This window comes from Phalacrocorax carbo, chromosome 11 (genome assembly GCF_963921805.1).
Source record: "Phalacrocorax carbo chromosome 11, bPhaCar2.1, whole genome shotgun sequence".
Taxonomy (NCBI): Eukaryota; Metazoa; Chordata; class Aves; order Suliformes; family Phalacrocoracidae; genus Phalacrocorax; species Phalacrocorax carbo.
This window is the reverse complement of record NC_087523.1, coordinates 3691874-3710735: the sequence shown is the minus strand read 5'-3', so window position 1 is coordinate 3710735 and position 18862 is coordinate 3691874. Positions and strand designations below refer to the sequence as shown.

The 18862-nt window shown below is 35.7% G+C and overlaps 1 protein-coding gene and 1 non-coding gene across 2 annotated transcripts in view; one reads left to right on the top strand and one right to left on the bottom strand.

Annotated features, from left to right (window-relative positions):
* CHM (CHM Rab escort protein) overlaps positions 1 to 18862 on the top strand; it is a 72401-nt gene that overhangs the window by 16326 nt on the left and 37213 nt on the right. The window contains exons 3-8 of the mRNA XM_064462883.1: positions 5440 to 5512; positions 6692 to 6816; positions 11206 to 11581; positions 13427 to 13543; positions 14931 to 15051; positions 17481 to 17706. Of these exons, the coding sequence (XP_064318953.1) occupies positions 5440 to 5512; positions 6692 to 6816; positions 11206 to 11581; positions 13427 to 13543; positions 14931 to 15051; positions 17481 to 17706 (1038 nt within the window). The remainder of the gene's footprint in view (positions 1 to 5439; positions 5513 to 6691; positions 6817 to 11205; positions 11582 to 13426; positions 13544 to 14930; positions 15052 to 17480; positions 17707 to 18862) is intronic.
* TRNAS-GCU (transfer RNA serine (anticodon GCU)) lies at positions 14323 to 14404 on the bottom strand. Its single transcript has one exon. It is a non-coding gene; the product is annotated as a tRNA-Ser (tRNA).

Here is an 18862-nt window from a genome sequence, read left to right as displayed (position 1 = left end):
TTTTTTTTCAGAGTATAAGAAAATAAGATATGGGCTTACTGTAATACTACTTTGCGTTAGGTGTGCGACTTTGATTAATCTTTTGTTCTCTAAAAAGGCCTGAGTTAAGTTAGGCACAAGGTAAGGAAAACATCTATGGATGAAGTCTTTGTTTATAGTTTGCTTGGACTCATTACCTTGTGTACATAATTTTATTACTTCTAATCTCCAGCCATGTTTGCATTTATCATAATATACTACACAGGTGATTATGGAAGATAGTTTTGCAGTGGCATATTATGAAATACTAAGTTCTAAGTTTGATTTATAAACATTGTCCAAGCATTGCCATCAACAGTAGCTAATCTTATTCAAAATAGTCACTTCACTGCAGTGTTGCCATAAATTCCTGTAGACGGATTTTAAACTAAAGTTAGCTTCTGCCAAATAGTAATTGAAGGAGCTCTATATCTCTGTGCCAGCTATCTGTCTCAATAAACGTAAAATCTGTGGTTCTTTTCAGAAAGCTACATTTACTGTAGACATTAATGAGCTGTTGACATGTGAAATTTCAAGGATGTTTGTTAAGTGATTTAGAAAAGTAATTTGCAATTTAAAATGTGGAGATTGGCACTTAGTTTAAACTTGAAATTGCTGAAGAAAGGTAGATGAAGTCTAAAAGTTCATTACTTGAAGTGAGTATACTTTCCATACATTGTTAGTACACATAGGACTTTCTCCTGATGGCTTCCTATGTTTCCTACTTTTGGTCTTTTCTTATATGCTGCTTATAATTATATATATATATAGGTACGTACTAGTTTGGTTACTGAGGATGGGGCAATTAGAGGTGACGTATGTTTAGCTACATTCTGTATTTCACTTTCAGCATCTAGACTACAGCATTTGGAGACTGGTTTCATTGTTTACATCCTTCCACGTTGACTTACTATCTTTCCATGTAGAGTTTAATTCAAAGGCAAAAGAATGTCGAGATGCAGGATTCTAACTCCTCTTTTGTGCCCAGTTTGCTCTGTCTACTTCTCCTGTCTTGCTTCTTGACACCTCTTATCTTTCTTATTTTTTTGACCTTACTTTGCCTGTAGAGTACTTAAGTGTTCCTTGTGTCCAAAAATCTGTTTTATCTGAGCATCCAAAAAAATGCTGGGCACCCTCCCTGTACCTACCCCCAACATACCTGCTTTTGTAGTTTGTTCCATTTCTTGTTAGACAATCTGTCTCACTTCTTTCAGAACTTGTAAAATATATAATGTAATACAATCTGTGTCTTCATATAGCCTTCTTTTTGATCTTTAACTTCTGTGAAGTGAGGTAGCTGTATAAGTACAGCAACCAGAGAGGGAAAAGGTTGCTTCTCAAAGCAGGCCAATTTCTTGCAAGAAAAATAGTGGAATTGTTTAACTTCCAGTAAGGAAACTTAAGCAAATATTCTTAATTCTGGTACCTTTAGGAAATGATCTCATAGCAAAGGTATTAGAGAGTGAAACGTGTTCTCAGCTGGTCCATGATGATTACCTTTGCTCATGTTCATATCCCAGGATATAATGTAATGTGGTACAAGTGAGTGCCACTGTCACCCTTTTATTGAGCTGAAGGATTTGAAGAGCTGTTTGTGTTAAACCCTAAGCAAGGAAGCTTAGTCTGCTTCTCATCCTCCAAAACACCATTACTGTGCCAGAATGGGGATTTTTAATACATCTGACTGTGTAATTAATAGGTAGCACATGAAACTTTATGGCTTTGAAACATAAGTCATTTTGTGTTCAGATCCTTAAAATTGATGTGGCAGTAACTTCTTTTGCAAAAGACAGCTACTCTGATGGTTCGAGACTTCTTTCTGAAAGATCAAATGCAGGAGACACACGTACAGACAGCTCTTGGGAGCAATCGTGAGGCATCAGCAGCTTTTCTTCAGACATCACCAGCTTTGACTGTTACACCATGGATGTTACGACCTGGCATTGAGAAGGGCAGTCTACGTACCAGGCGTAGTCCATTAAATACTTTTTACTTACGTTTTACTTGTGTATCTTGTGCTTTCAAAAGTGCTCAGTTTCTCAAATTGCAGTCTTCAAAAGGACATGTTAGATATTCCCTTAGTTCAGATTCCAAGAATGTTAATTAGTTGGAAACAATTTGCAGTTTCAGTTTTCTGGACTGGCATTTGCTTTCAAAGCATTTGAAGGAAAAAATGGTGCTGGTAACTGAGAGAAAAATCAAACTAACGCAGGAGAAGAGAGAATTAAGCTTTTTGCAGAGATAAAACTATGCTTGAGTTACATTTCCAAAACTTTGCAAAAATGGCTTCAGCAATTCTGCCATTAGTGCTGAACTACAGATTCAAGATTTGAAAAATGTTGAACTAAAACCAGAAGTATTTTAATTCATATGAAAATCCAGGTAATACAGGAGAAGTTTTGAGCAAATACGAGCTAGGAAAAAATGTATGGTAGAAAAAGAAAACATCTGTGCTCTAACTTGGTAGAAAATTAATTTTTAACTCTGCTGTTACACCCTCAAAATGTTTCATGTTCTTACTTAGAGGATAATTGAATTATAACCCTAAAAAAGGGAGAGAATATCCATCTTTGTAGTTTGCTAATATAGCAAGAGAAGAGAGGAGCTTAGTCCTTGAGATTTTGGGACATTATTTTAGCTCTAATTAGTCTTTGATCTTGACCATTACTTTAAAGAATTCCTGGGTTCATCTTCAGGGCATTTATAACAAAAATATTTGGTTACAAAGGACTCCTAATTGTAAAACCATTAGTCAGCTCTTTTCAGAATTCCTCTTCAAGATTTTCACTAAAAACTGTGCTCATTATATCAGTAATCATGTCTGGTCTATCTCCCTTATGTAGTGTTTTCAGATGAAAAAATTAAGCAATCCTGATTCATCATGTAATGCAGGGTAAACTAGTTAAAATTCCAAGGGAAAAAACCTGGAAGTTGATGCTTCAAGAGAAGATTAATGTTTGTGGTGGTATAACATAACTTGGGAAAGGTGCTTAGATGCCAGGGGAAAGGAGGGACAGCTGCGATTCATTTTCCATTTGAGAAAGGCCATACAGTCTTCTCAAAACTGATTGAGCTTCAGAACAGCATTATAGAGTGCTTTGTTGAAAAGATTGATTCACATCAGCGGTGGTTAAAAAGAAAAGCAATTTCAAAGGAAAACCCACCTGATGAACAGAGGAATGTTTACATCAAAGATGTCTGACAGCTCACAAATAAGCTTTGTAACTTTCGGTGAAAATAGCATATTAATTCATTTTACTGAAAGTTTTAATTTTAAATAGTCTAAATATGCATCAATTTATATTGTTATAGATTCAAGAAACCCAGTCCTAATTTTAGACAGGTGTTTTCTGCGATTTCTGTGATCAATGGCCTTGCTTGCCCTGACAGCCAGATTGTATTCCATATTCAAGGAAACTTTCTAGTAAAGCAGCAGATTCCCTTAAAAATAAATCTTCATGGATGTGTCTCTTGGAAATCCCAGAAGTGGCAGATAATATATGGACATTGAACTTTTTATCCAGTGGAATCTTAAGAAGCAGCAAGAAATAAACCTGCACCATCGACAGCTAAAACAAAGGTGGAGGTTATCATTGCGTGCAACTATCAGTTACTGTTTTACAATTTGAAATCCGACAGAATTAGGCATTTAATATATTCAATCCTCATTGCTTTGTATTCTATATGATACCAAATAGTAGTGCTTTTTAAGCCTCACCCATGTCATTCACATCATGAGGTAAGCGTGAACTCCTTTTTACAGGTGACTGGAATTTCTGCTTGGTAACAGATCTGCAGATGGAGCTCTTCTGCTCAGAGTAACCCAATTGCAGGGTAGACTATGTGCATTCTCTTAAAGTATAGGTCCAGTCCTCCCGGTTTGTTGCCTTAAACACCATGTTCTGTAAGCAACACGGTATAGAGTATCACCCTCTGGTGCTGTAAAGGGGCTGACACTCTTAATGAAGTCTTTGTCAGTGCAGATAAGCCTTGTCAAAAATAGCCCATCTTAAACAGTAGAATCAAACCTGAATTTAATTTTTCACTTTTATCACACTTATCTCTACAATTTCAAAGTGGAGGATGTTATGATAAGATTTTAAGTTCATTTGATTTAGCAGTCTTCACATTAATCTGTCAAATGCAAACCCCATCTTTCTCCCTAAATGTTGGGGGGGTGTGTGTGTGTTTTTGTTGTGGGTTTTTGTTGGTTTTTTTTTAAAGCGTATGTAATAACATTAGATATCAATTCCAGAGGGTATTTTTGGTATCTTTCACGCTTCTGAAGTGCCAGCATACAGTGTCAGAAAACAGAGTTAAATCCTGAAATGACTTTTTTTTATTTTACAAAAACTAGTCATTTTTAAAATCGTAATTGCTCTATTATTTTTCCTATCAGAGTTGTTTAAGATGTGGTGTGCATGATAACAAAAACTAATTAATCCAACTGATATTTAGAAAAATACTGATAGAAAAATCAAGGGAGAGCAGGTACTTTCTCTGATTAACAACGAGCTATTAATTTTCTGTGATTTGGAAGATGTAAATTAATATTTTTCAAGGAATAAGGTGCTAAATGTAAACTGAAAAGTAGTCAGGGAGGTACAATCATTTTGTACAAATCAGTTCCTTTGGCTCCACCTACAGTATATGCAGAATTTTGCCAGAGCATCTTAACAGTCTATAATAAGCATAATCTCTTTTCTAAGCAGTAGATAAATAATAGAGTGAGCTTTCCTTTATTTGACATAATGGATACCAGAGATGTGGTTTCTAGTGTCTGGACCCAATTTGAGTTTACTTAACCCTCCTTTGCATAGCCACCTCATGAAGCACTGTGAGTTCAGAAGTGCCATGCAGTGCAATTATGTTAACTTCCAAATCAGCTTCAGTCAGAAGCGGTGTAGCTATGTGCATGTGACAAAGCCGTTAGGTCCTGCCACAGCCTGAAACTTCCAAGTATGGTACAGATGCAGAAAACTTGAACTGGCTTTTCTGAGAACTCAGTTGAAACTGGCAGGCTCATTGGCTTGGCTCCACACTAAGAAAAGATGTCTGTAGTGATGTGCATGTTTGAGTTAGAGGTGTAGAGTCAGTCTTGGCCAAGAAGCAGTGTTATCTATATTTTCCTTTTACTCATAGCATTCCATGTGCTTTTCTCAGCTTTATTAATTTTACCCTCTAAATAATTTGATTCTGGTCTATAGTCTGTTGGGTCAGAGATTCATACAAATCAGTGAAAATGGAAATTTTACATCTCATTAAGAGATGTGAATTATTATACCTGTTTTTATGTTCTGCATCTGTAAAATCTGTCATGGAAATTATTTTGAACGTCTCAAACTTGATTGTATTTTGTTCAAAGCTGAAAAGCTATGTTTTATCTGTCCATCAAGTTTCATTGTTGTTTTTTATTTGCAGGAGGAATTACTATGGTGGAAACTGGGCCAGCTTCAGTTTTTCAGGATTATTGTCCTGGATTAAAGAAAATCAGGTAAAAATTTCCCAAATGACTTCTTTTAATGTTCTTTAATGTCAAGTCTTTGTTGTTTGCATAATTTGTTACGCAGCAAATTACCACAATGCTCTTTCTTTTTGGTAATCTGACAGATCAGAGGTTTCTACTTTCCAGCTTTACTGGTTAAGACTTAACTGTCTGGCCTAACATTTTAAGATTCTGATATGCCTGGTTTATTAATATTATTATCTGAGACCAGTCAGTCAAGTGATCAGTCATACTTTTTGGGTTCTTGAAATTATGTAGAAGCAACTACCCTATTGTTTAGTTTCCTTTCCCAGTACCTTCTGTAAATGATAATCTGGTCTTTTCCATTTCCTGTTTGATTATTTTTCTACCCTAATGTTTCAGTCCCTTTTGTTTTTCTTGTGTGCTTTTGGCTGATGCTTCTTAACTGTGAGAAAGGTGACTATTGGATCCTTCCATTGAATTGTGCTGTTACTGGGACAAAAAGATCAATGTTGATAGTGTATTTTTCAATGACCAAAGTTAATCTAATTCATGACAGTCCACTAGAAATCTTTTGAAGAGGATATTTACTTAGGAGATTGAGCACTTGGACTATATTAGCAAATGGATGTTCGTATTATTTACTGAAGCCTTATGAGCCTGTTGGTCCGTAGAAGATGGAACTTTTTCAGCTCAGTCTCATGCATGCCTACTTATTACGTGGTGCTACCTTCTGGCATAACCAGTGGAGTTGCTCAGTGTCAGAACCTAATATTCTCAGGGTTCTGTTAGATGATTTAGAGATTCCAGTGTGGACAGATTAATATAATACCCAAGTCACTGTATTTTTTTCATATGGTCTTCATTCAAAGAGTTTTTTTCTCAAAATTTGGAACTAACGTGGCTGTAGCAAACCCGTCTTTTAGTAGATTGTATTCGAAGTTATATTCAACTCTCTACTAAAACTTGTATTTCGTTTAACATTGCATTTTCAGATTACTAGAGCTAGTAATGTAGTGCAAATGTTGGCATGCTATAATAAAGTAACCAGCTCTGACTATTTTAACTAAAAAAATCTGAATAGGAAAAATATAAAGACACTTCAATATAAGATGGTACATCAATTTATTTGGGACTATAGGTGTTTATAGTTCAAGAGCAGCTAGCACAGTATAAAATGTAATTTTTATAATTGTTCTTCGTAAGCAAAAGACAGATATCACTGATGAATGTGAAGACTGGAGAAAACTGATCCTTGAGAATGAAGAAGTTATTCCTCTTCGCAAGAAGGATAAAACTATTCAACATGTAGAAGATTTCTGTTTTGGCGAGTAAGTATAAATACAGAAATATACAAATAATTTTAGCTGCCCAGAGATAAATAATCCTATTGTGTTTTTGGCTTCAAGCATTTTACCATGCTATCGTATTGCATGTTGTCTCAAAAAGTAAGCACGAGCTCTAAAACATTCCTATAGTCCTTGTGCTTTTGCTGAAATCACTTGCACTTCATTGAAGGTCTGGTCCTTCTTAAATGGCCTGATCTGGATGCAGTATAATTTGTTAGCCAACTTTGTGAGTTGGTAATTTACTTCTGAGTAAAAAACAGAAGTATTGTGTTAGTAGTAGGTAGCTATGCACTGCCATCCATTAAATTTTTCCATTCTTAATTTTGCTAAAAGCTGCTATTCTCATAGCAAAAATATAAATTCCCAAGTGCATTTAAAATGAAATAAGTACACAAGAATAGGAACGCAAATGGACAGTAGCACTGTAACTGTGAAATATTTAATTGTGCTAAAATGATAACGTAATATTTGCCCTTTGTCATTTTTATAGTCAGTGGATTTAATTTGCTCATTAAACACTGCTTACCCATGATGCTTTAGAAGGAATTGCATGGTCAGAGACTCCTGGTAATATACTAACAGTTAGCCTTTTTGGTCTGTCACCTTCTTTCTGTTCTTGAAGTAAGGTAACTCAGCTCTTACTTTACATACAACTTGCAGAAAATACATGCTTAGTTAGAAATACACACCTTTAATGAATATTTGTTGCCTAAGCATGTGAAGAATAGTATACCTTCATACTATGATACCTACCATCTTAGGACTGAGTATGTGGTAAATGTCTTTTAGTTAGATATTTGTAGAGTTATGTCTGCATTAGCAGAGGTTAAGAATACAAATTTCTTTTTTTTGTTTTTAAATGCAAGTATATATATATTTCTATATATATACACAAATATATATGTATGATATACGCATCGAATACAAACATATATATTTGTTATATGTAAGTCATGCAGAAGGTAAGCTTCTCACTATGTCATATTATTGAAAATCAAGGAACATCTAAAAGTAACCTTGTGAAGCAGTAATGTTGAATAGCCCGTAAGCATAGTAATAATGAATGGAAATTGTAAGGGCCTCAACTGAAAACTGAACTATTTCTTTGTATTTGTTCATCAGTTTTATCTTTTGGATTTTGCACTGAACTGAACACTATTCTGAATTCCTGAAAGGTTCTTAGGGATAGTTATGTAAGTTTAACCTTGAATCCCATAGATAAGATCATGGGTAGCTGAATGAAATGTTGACAGATATTCATATAGAAGCATGTATTTCTTTCTGTAAACATCATAGGCGGGGGGAGGGGAGGGAAGGGTGACTTATACTAATACAGTCTGAAGGTCACAGACTCAGAATATTCCAGAGTTCTATATTGCACAGTAGTGGCTGCTTGACTCTATTGCAGGTAAAATTATATGCTTGTTTTAAAGCAATATAACTTGAATATTGTAACTGTAATTCTGTTGCCATAATAAATACTGTTCAGGATCAGCATTAAATCAGATTAAAAGTTTCGTAGGCTCTTAACTTTGCATATGATTTTCCTAAGATGTGATCCTTACTGATGGCTGGCTCAAAAATGAGTCCCCTAGCACGAAGATTTCACACTTTGTAGAAGTGAGCATTACACTTGAGTCAGCACAAAATAGAAGATTGTACTCTTAAGCATTTGACTTAGCCTGGCAGTACAATGCTGTCTCTCAATTACCACCAAAAAAAACCAACCCCAAACCCCATAAGGAAGAATGGTAAGACTAATAAGCATAGAAAAGAAAAAGTTTTCCAAAATAGTTTAAAACTTTGAGAGAGTCAGTTATTGTGTTTCTGACAATTTACAGGTTCTGGCTAGATTCTGTTGTTTTTGCTTAACTTTTATAACTCCTATGAAGTTACCATTAAACATTTATTTTGAAAGAATAAACAGCTGGGTAGCAGTATAATATACACAGTGCAAATCTGAAATGAATGGCCTTAGAACAAAGTGCATCCATCAAAGGAAAAGAATATTGTGTCTACAACAAGCTGTATTGAAAAAAGGCAAATGGCTGAAAAATAAATAGTGAACACCTGTGCTGAATAAATTAACCAGCTGGTTGGCAATTTTTCATTTGACCTATCTGAAGGGGTTGCTGTTACAAGGCATTAATAAGACACATTCATTTTAAGATATTCCTTTGTTAGTACCATTAATTGATGAATGGTGGAAGATAATATTCCAAATTTACACAACAATTTGTCTGCAGATGTATTATTTTTTTTCTGAATTAGGAGAAGAATTGTCTGTACAGAAGTTCAATTTGACTGATTTTTATAGACAGTTCTTACATTATTCAGGGATATTTGTTCCTATAGGAAGGATGTCATGAATTTAGATTATATACAGTTTTTAGGCTTTCATTATAAAATGGGTAGAGTTGCAAATCATGCAGATTTACGTATTCATTAATGGGAATTGAATGGAGATGTAAAATATGTAAATATGACATTTCTGTTACACTGCTTTTTCAGAGCGGTATAGAAGAAAAGATAATGTAGTGTGAATCAAAATTTTATTTTGATTTAAAAAATAAGAAGTATGTTTAAACTGAGATTGAACTGTACACTGAGGTTGGGATAAGGTAGAAAGAAAAACTTCCTCTGAATTTTTGTGTTACAAAAAGCTGTAGGATGGATTAAATAAAAGCTCCATTCTTAGTTATTGCATTAATGGCAGCAGCTCTTGCAGTTTTCACAAAGATCTTTTTCCAAATTCCTGAAAAAGAAAAATCCAAACAGCAGTCTCAAAATCAACTGACTTTCATTTGCTCTTTTTTAAGAAGAGATTACTTTTTTAAAAAAAATTTGACAAAATACTTTTCTTTCATATTTTATAGTTATTTAACACTTGTAATGTGAAGCAAAAAGACATAATTAATGTACAGAAACAGACTTCTTTCATTAGTGCTTCCTTATAGCAGTTTCTGTATCTCCCAGGGCAATATTTTACCCTGTTCATGTGTAAGTGCTTCCTGGTGGCTGTGCACAGGCTGACAGACGTACACCAAACTCCTATTTTCATGAGCCCATATGAGGTCCCCGAGTTCGTAAGTGAGGAGCAACATTTAAAGGATACAGGGTTTTTGTTCCCTTGTTTAACAGAAATCTTGCCCCCTGCTTCCATCTGTAAGGCTACAGATGTGTGAGGGAGCATTTTTATGTGTACTGAATAATTCCTTTCTGTTCAGTGAATTTTAACAGTCCTGTTAGTTATTGAAATTTTGTGCTGTACGTTTGCAGGTCACCTTTAAAATCATAGTTCATTAGTTTTCAGCCAAGATTAAATTGTTTATTCAGTGCATTAATGTCTTGTGGTATAAAGATAAAAAGATAGTGTGAAATTATTGCTGAACTCCTTTCACTTACAATGACATTGATTTGATTCATCTCAGCTGGTAGTACAAACTAAAATTCTAAGTTCAAAAGTACTGGTTTCTGAGGTAGCTGTCATTGAAGTGCAATATAAAAAGAGTAGATGAGATTAAAAGTGGAGGTCTGCTTTAAAAGAGGAATTTTAAAGAATTGTGTCATGAAAAGGAAGTGGACTATGCAGAGTAAATGTTGTGTGGTAATGCCCCTCCTTTTGACTGGCTGCCTTCATCTGCTGTGCACAAATTTCTAACGTGCATAAAAATAACATTGCTACCTGAGGGAACTTTTGTTCTGTATGGCTGTTACTTGAACAACTAATTAGAATGCAAGGGCAGAGATGAAAAAGCAATCTGAAAGTTTTGCTTAAACTCCAGGTCAAAATTGCATGCTTCTCTTACGGCCTTGCTATAATAGATGCAAAGGAGTCTCGGTTGCATAAATCACTTCTGTTTTATTCAATGATTTTGGTTTTTAAAATATCTGAGCTTAATGACTTTAATGCATTTTTGCATTTTGATTTTAAAGGTTGGGTTTTTTTAATCTATAGGAAGAACCTAATCAAATTGCTTTACTATTTCTCCTTTAAAATATTGGATTTCTTTTGTTTATATAGCTGTGTATTGTGTTTCACCGTGAGAGTTTTGACTTTCATTTTAAGCTTATTCCATCTTTTGAGTCTGTGTAAAATAAGAACCCAAATTTTTGGTGTGGGTTGGTTTGTTGGGTTTTTTTTTTTCCCTTCTCAGTAAAAATACTCCACTTGAATTATAGCTTTGCAGTCAAAGAACCAGAATTCTTTAGTGGGTGGTATACCTGATTTGGCCAGGATAAAGAAATTCTAATGTTTTTCATAGAAACGCTTGAGGTTTCCATTCTGGCACTGACTCAAAACTTTAAACAAGCTTTTAAGACTCTTTAAAAGACTTTTTCCCCCCTTCTTCTCCTTGTGTTTTTAATCAGTCAGGATTCAGCTGAAGATGTTGAAGAAGCTGGTGCATTGCCAAAGCTGCCTGTCTTTGGAGCCTCTGGTGCTGAGGGGGTTGCTCAGGAATCAGAAAAAGAGTGCCCACCAACGGAGAGCGCCTTACCGCAGGCGGAGAGCTGGGAACCAGAAAAGGCTACAGGCACTGAGCCAGCAAGTGCAACGGAAGGGAATGACACAGAAATAACCTCTGAGAATGAAAGTTCTCATAGTACGACATTAAGCGAGTCTGCTCCAGAATCGGGAAAAACTGAAGCTGCACCCTCAGAAATTTCTGCCCAAGAACCAAAGAAAATCACGTATTACCAAATTGTTAGAGAAGGCAGAAGGTTTAATATTGATTTAGTTTCCAAGGTAGGAACTCAATGACTCTCTTCATATAAGTACATTTACTTTTCTTAAAATGCTGTAATTTAAAAAAATCTTTAATGTTGCTGAGGGCTGACACAGTACCTTTGGGGCAAAAAAGACACTCTTGAGAAGTAAACAAGAATTAGTACCCTTAAAACAAACAAGAACTATTTCATACATGCCCTTCAGTGTTTGTTTATAACCAGAGAGACCATAAAGCATAGCTCAGAAATATGTCCATATAAGTAAATTAAAGTAATATCCGCAAAATTGCTCTTTCTAAATAGTACCATTAAGACTATATTTTTAAACAAGGACAAACAATCTCTATGCAGGTCTTTGTTGTTTTTAAAATGAAAAATAATTTTCCTGTTGGAGTGCTTCCTGGGTTTTAGATTTTCCTGTGAAACTCTCCTTATTGTCCCTCTATACTAGTTTTGGTTCTCTGGTGGCTAAAGCACTGAACTGTAATATATCTTATTGGAAAGAAAAAATAATTACAGTTAATCCATAACATACAAGCTGACTAAAATGAATTGTTGTACTGAATTCCTACTAGTGTGCGGTTTACTTAAAGGAAAAATTATTAGTCTGACACATGTCATACTATTTCAACTCTAAAGTCTGCCTTTTAGGTACTTCACAGTATATGGATATGGCCTTGCAAATTCAAGTTAAATGGAAGTTTTTATTCTGTGCTTTGGACTATATGTGTGCTCTGCAATGGGAAGTTTTTTCAAAGTTGAATGATAATTTTTCATATTGTGCATGAAAAGATTTTTCAAACTTCTGGAAACCAGAAAAAAACACTTTCTTCAGTAATCTATTAAATTCCTTGTGGACACCCTACCAAATGCATTATTTCAAATTTTGTCTTGGTGTTCCAAATGTAGATACCTCTTTCATGCATCATTGGAGTGACATCATGGAAACAACAGTGGTTAAGCAGAAAATATTATTTAGTATCCTTTTTATACTGCTTCTGTGCCACTGTGTTACGTGGTGTTAAAGGCAGTGAATTCCAGAAATTCTGACAGAAGAGTAGTCCTCAAAGCAAGAGTAGTAATTTACGTTGTTTTCTCTCTGGCACTGGGACACAGACTTTCTCGTGGTGTCCTTGTTCCAGTAAACTTCTATATTGAAAACTCCTGTGGGATTGTGCAAATTCTGTTACTCGGGGCCACAAGTCTTGAAGCATGTTTAAACTTACCTCTGATGCTTTTCAGTTCAGACATACATCTTCTGTTAATAGTTACATTTCGGTCCTTTCAGTATTTCTTAATATATTTATTAATTAATATATTTACAGAAAGAGTAAAGGTAGACAGAGTATAAATTAATATAAAAGATATGACAAAACTTTAACTGGGGATTTGAGGAATTTACATTTAGAAAATGTGACATTATCATTTCAGGTAATTTAAGAAACAACTAGTGATGATTTACACAGACAGCATTGTGTACTTTATTGATATTGGGGGAAATGAAGGTTGTAAAATACAGTGCTCAAGGGTATACAGCATACAATGCAAAGAAATTATCCAAGATGACAATAAGAAAAATTGTCTTAAGCTGTGACTTTCAGACTAATAAAACTAAATGAGCAGTAGGCTGACACCTTCTGCCTTTCTCTCCTGTGGACTGCTTTGTCTCCTCCATTTGTGCGGTCACTTCAGTTCATTTACTATGTCTTGATATTCCTTTATTCAGATTTTTACTTCACTGTGTCTGCTTGTAAATAGTTAAAAAAAAACACCTTACAAATGAATACTGTTGGTATCACTGTTTTCTTTTAGTGTGAGCGCTTTCTCTTTATTCACAATTTTCTTTTTTTTCTTCGCTGTGCAGTTGCTTTACTCCCGAGGTCTGTTAATTGACCTGCTGATTAAGTCGAACGTTAGCAGATACGCAGAGTTTAAAAATGCAACGCGAATTCTTGCCTTTCGAGAAGGAAAAGTAGAACAGGTATAGTAAAATAATGTATTGAATATGTTTAATGTCATATTTTGAAGTCAAGAAGGTTGAAATTGGTTTCTTCAGAGTTTTGTAACAATAAGCTTGTGCTTTTCATCAAGATCTTGATTTTTATTTCATTTCTGGAATGAAAAGGGGATTCTGTGGCTTACAGAATCACAGAATGCCAGGTTGGAAGGGACCTCAGGGACCATCTAATCCAACCTTTCTAGGAAGAGCACAGTTTAGACAAGATGGCCCAGCACCCTGTCCAGACGGCTCTTAAAGGTGTCCAACGTGGCCGAGTCAACCCCTTCCCTGGGGAGATTATTCCAGTGGTGACTGTCTTCACTGTGAAAAATTTCCCTCTCGTGTCCAGTCGGAATCTCCCCAAGAGCAACTTGTGTCCATTCCCCCTTGTCCTCTCCATGGGACTCCTTGTAAAAAGGGAGTCTCCATCTTCTTTGTAGCTGCCCCTTAAGCACTGGTACACAGTGATGAGTTTACCTCTGAGCCTCCTTTTCTCAAGGCTGAACAAACCCAGCTCTCCCAGCCTGTCCTCTATGGCAGCTTCCCAGTCCTCTGATCATCTTGGTGGCCCTTCTGGACCCCTTCCAGCCTGTCTACATCCTTCTTGTATAGCGGGGACCAGAACTGCACACAGTACTCCAGGTGTGGCCTGACAAGCGCTGAGTAGAGCAGGATGATGACTTCTTTCTCTCTCCTGGCAATGCCCTTTTTGATGCAAAAAAAAAAAAGGTTGGGGTGGTTTGGGCAAAACCTGAGCTTACCGACGAGGATGGGATTCGAACCCACGCGTGCAGAGCACAATGGATTAGCAGTCCATCGCCTTAACCACTCGGCCACCTCGTCCGCCATATGAATATTAACAAAAAAACCCAAAACCCAAACCTAAATTTACTGCAGTCCAGTAAATTATTGATGTAAATCTTTGCCTCATGTAAAATATTTAGACTGTGATCAACTTTGTGGTTGATTCTTAAAGATTCACAGGTTGTAGGATTTCAGATTCCTAGTGTACACTTGATTTCTCTCTGCTACTTACAGGGGAAGTCATTGGTTGGTAATGGCAACAGGAGATTTTGGCACAGTTAATTAATACAAACTCTTTTGATTAACTCTGCATTCAGAGATGCAAGTGAAATTGAAGGGAAATGAAAAGGGGAAGAGACTTAAAGATTCTAAATTATTTTTATTGTGGAAAATTGGTAACTATTATAATAGAAAATAAGGGAAAGAAGTAGACAAGACAATAGAAAATAGTAATAGAAAATAGTAATTTAAAATATTTGTTAGGTAATCAACCTATAGTGTTGTTTGATGCCTTTCCTACCCAGAGTATGGAAAGTATCTGAAATTATTAAAAATTGTTTTCCAGGTACCTTGTTCTAGAGCAGATGTCTTCAACAGCAGACAGCTCGCTATGGTGGAAAAGAGAATGCTAATGAAATTTTTGACATTTTGTTTGGACTATGAACAACACCCTGATGAATATCAAGGTAGTGTTTCATTGAACAGTGTACACTCTCTTCTTATGAGTTCATTCAGTTATGCACAATTTTGATAGCTCTCCTGTGTTTTCACACAATTTATTTTTATAGATTCATTTTCAAAGCATGCTTTGACCTTTTCATGACCTTTTTCCTTCAATGTTAAATTCTTCTACTTAAGCACTTGCTCTTCTAGTTCCCATGTCATTTATTATTTACATTTTTCTTTAACAGCAAAATTATATATTACAGCAAGGTTGCAAAACCTTTTTTAGCGTTTTTAGGTGTTTCCTCCCCCTCCCAGGGATATTTTTAATATGGTGGGATGTACCTGATTTTTCTTTTCAGTTTTTTTTTTGATAATATGTAGATCTTCACAGTATGTTGCCGCAAAATCAGAAATGGAGAAGCTGGAATTTTCTAACTTCGAAAGTAAATGTAATTTAATACCTTATAGTTGCAGAGGGCAAGTTCAAAGTGCCTTTATCAACTGATGGCTTATTTAGAGGAGAGAAAATCTGAATAGATTTAAGCCATAGTGTGCGAAGAATAATGAGCATCAGGTCAAAGAGGAAGATCGGCTAACGGAAGGTGATGGAAACCCACTCTCTGCATTGGGTTTATGCACCTCAGGGTACAAAAAATGATGTTCTCAGTTCTTGGCACCTAAAAGTAAACCAAGGCAAAAAAAAAAAAAAAAAAAAGAGAAAAAAAAAACTGTAAAAAGAAACAGTGAGGAAAGAGGAATAGTTAAACTATTGATGTATGTTTCAGACTGAAGCATGCGTTTGCTTTTGTAGCTTGTTGGTAGCTTGGCTAGGCAGTATTTTTGAAAGAATCTAGTGTTAAAAAGAAGATATTGTTAAGATACTGGTATTGGTTTGATTACTTGAACAAGACCCTTACATTAGGTAAAACATTAGAGAAAGGTATTTTAAACATATGCAAGAAACAGTTGGTTGATATTGAAAATGATGTGGTAAGATTAGGGGAAAGAGTCTGTGATGAACTCCAGAAAATCCTGAAGGGGGAAAAAACTCATTAGAGTGAGGTGGTTTATAGATTACAGGTAATTTCAGGTTTGCTGCTGATGGAAGAAATGAAGGTGCTCAGAGTGAGAATATAGGTGGTATTTAGAAAACTAATTAAGTAAGGAAAGGAGATGCCACATCAGTTTTAAATTAATTCATTGATTCATGTACCTAAATGAAATTAAAATTATTTTACTTCCAGAGGTAGTTAAACAGATTTTGTTCCTACATTTTAAAATAGCCTGGAAAGTAATATGGAATATTTTGAGCCAGATTACCCTGATGTAAAGACTCCAGAAATTTAAAATTGCTCTTGGTGAGATCATTACATTCGTGGGAAGGCAGACTTTTAATTGGGAGAGTTCATGATAGTGAAGAATTTTTTTAAAGCTTTTCTCTGTAAAATTTTGAATTATGTAGGACGTCTGAAGTGAGGAAAAACTTGAGAATTTTTGTAGAATGATAAAACAAAAAAACCCTGTCATTTTATGACCTGCTGCGTGGCTGTACGAAGGGTAGTAAGATACATTTGTGATGAAACAGTGGTTGAATGTTGAACAGAACCTATAGCTTGATAATACTAGTCGCAGCATTGATGGGAGTGTTTCTGAATTTACCTATGACTGAAATAAGCATAAGAGCAGATTTCTGAATAGTATGAAAGTCTGTTATTACTTAAATACAATCTTTTCCTGGAGAAAAAAAAAAATCTTAGTTACTAAGATAACTATAGTTTTTCAGAGGTGTATCACTGACATGCAACACTTGAGTTACACATCTCCTGAAAGACTTGTGTTTGAATTCCAAAATGGGTCAGCAATAGTATTAATTTAAAGGAGAGATACACTTCCTCATCCCTGTTGTCTTTGTGTCTCATCCATACTTGTTTGTTGCAAGCAAGTCATTCATTTGAAATAAATATTGCGGCCTCTCGTCTTTGGATTAAGACACTGTGAATGGCTTTGCTGTGCATAAATATATACTCTGACTGTGTCAGTGTAGATTCAGCAGTACTCTTCCTGAACCAGTGCCCTTCAGGGATAATATTTTGAGTAATTTACAGGAGCATCGTCCCAAGGCACCTCAATGGATTTCTGTCCACAGTTTCTCACTTTTCTCACATGGTTGAGGAATGGGTTTAGATCAAGTCAGTGATAACAAATAGATGAAGCCATATTCAGAGGCCGCTTTCTAGACTGTTGCAGGCTCGGACAATGGGTTTGCATTATTTTTAAATATTTCAATGGAGTGTTATTTCTGTCTTCTGAGAGAACTCACTTTCAGCAAATCGTTTGTTGAAAGACTCAATTGCTTTTGTTTATTTGCATACAATAGTACTTGTTTAAGTTGATACATATGAGAAAATAAATACGTTATACCCTTTATGTAAATTTACTTTTTCCTCAGACTATGAGAACAGTACATTTGCTCAGTTCTTAAGAACACGGAAGTTAACGCCCAGCTTGCAGCACTTCATTCTTCACTCTATTGCAATGGTGTCAGAGGCTGATTGCAGCACTCTTGAAGGTCTTCAGGCAACAAAAAAATTTCTTCAGTGCCTTGGCCGCTATGGCAATACACCTTTTTTGTTTCCTCTCTATGGTCAAGGAGAGATTCCACAGTGTTTCTGCAGGTAAGCATCACTTTTCTACCTATCTTCAAAAAAGGCAATCCTTTGTAACCTAACACTAATAGATATCATTCAATAGGAATCATCCTGTTAACAATTTCGTGTTGGTTTTATTTGCTTTACATTTTCATTGGCTACTAAATTACTCTTTCCTTCTCTTCCCCCCCCCCCCCCCCCGCGCCAAAAAAAGGGTGGGGAAAAATGTTGGAAATTATGCCTCTCTGATACTTTGAAACAATTTTCATTGTATTATAAGCGCAACTAGTAATAGCTGGCTGTTGTGGGTGGCTGCCTGTGGTAATAAGTACTAGGAAATAAGAGATAATTTAACTCATAGGTGGCGATCCCTCTTCAAAACTGACAGAGGAAATTTGGAGCTGTGTCTGTCCAAAAGGATGACTGTGTGTTTTGGTGGGTTGAGAAAATTTGTGTTTTAGTCTTCCTGAAGTTACAGGAAGATATATGTTTTCAATTTGTGTTACTAATTAATGCTGAGAGTGCGTCTGCCATTCATAGATCGATATTTAATAATGAACTGGATTTTTCTGAACGAAGCAAAGTTGTGCCACATGTTCAGTTTATTATGAAATTTTAAAAAATATATAATTCTTTCACCTGTGTTACATCAGATTTAGATAGCCAGGGCAACCGATGTGAAATAATCTTATTCTCTTGGCGTCATTTGGTAGACCTGTATAGACCACAAGCTTCCATCTATGACCTGCAGCAGAAAAGATGTTGTGAAGCCCCATTACACTGAGCCATATACAGACTGCACTTTTACATTCTTAACATCTTAAACAGTAGCCATATGTTCTCCACTACTTGAGCCCTAGAAAGTAATTAAAATAAAAACCCCCTCTTGATTCCAGGATGAAACAACATCCGCTTGAGCCCCTTTACTTGAACTGTGGGCAACGATAATGTAGTCTTTATCGTGACTCCTGAGGTGTGCTAGTTCTAGCAGAGGAGTTGTTGATGGATGCTTTTGGGGACCATCAAGAATACATGTGCAGAGGGTGGGCGGTTTTAATTTTCAGTTGTTTCCAACAGTTCAACTGACTTTTAAAAGGCTGAGGGCTTTTTTTAATCTTTTCTTTTGCTGGCAAGCAGCCCTTCCATCTGCTTTATGTGGGTTTTAAATGTAATAACCTGTAGG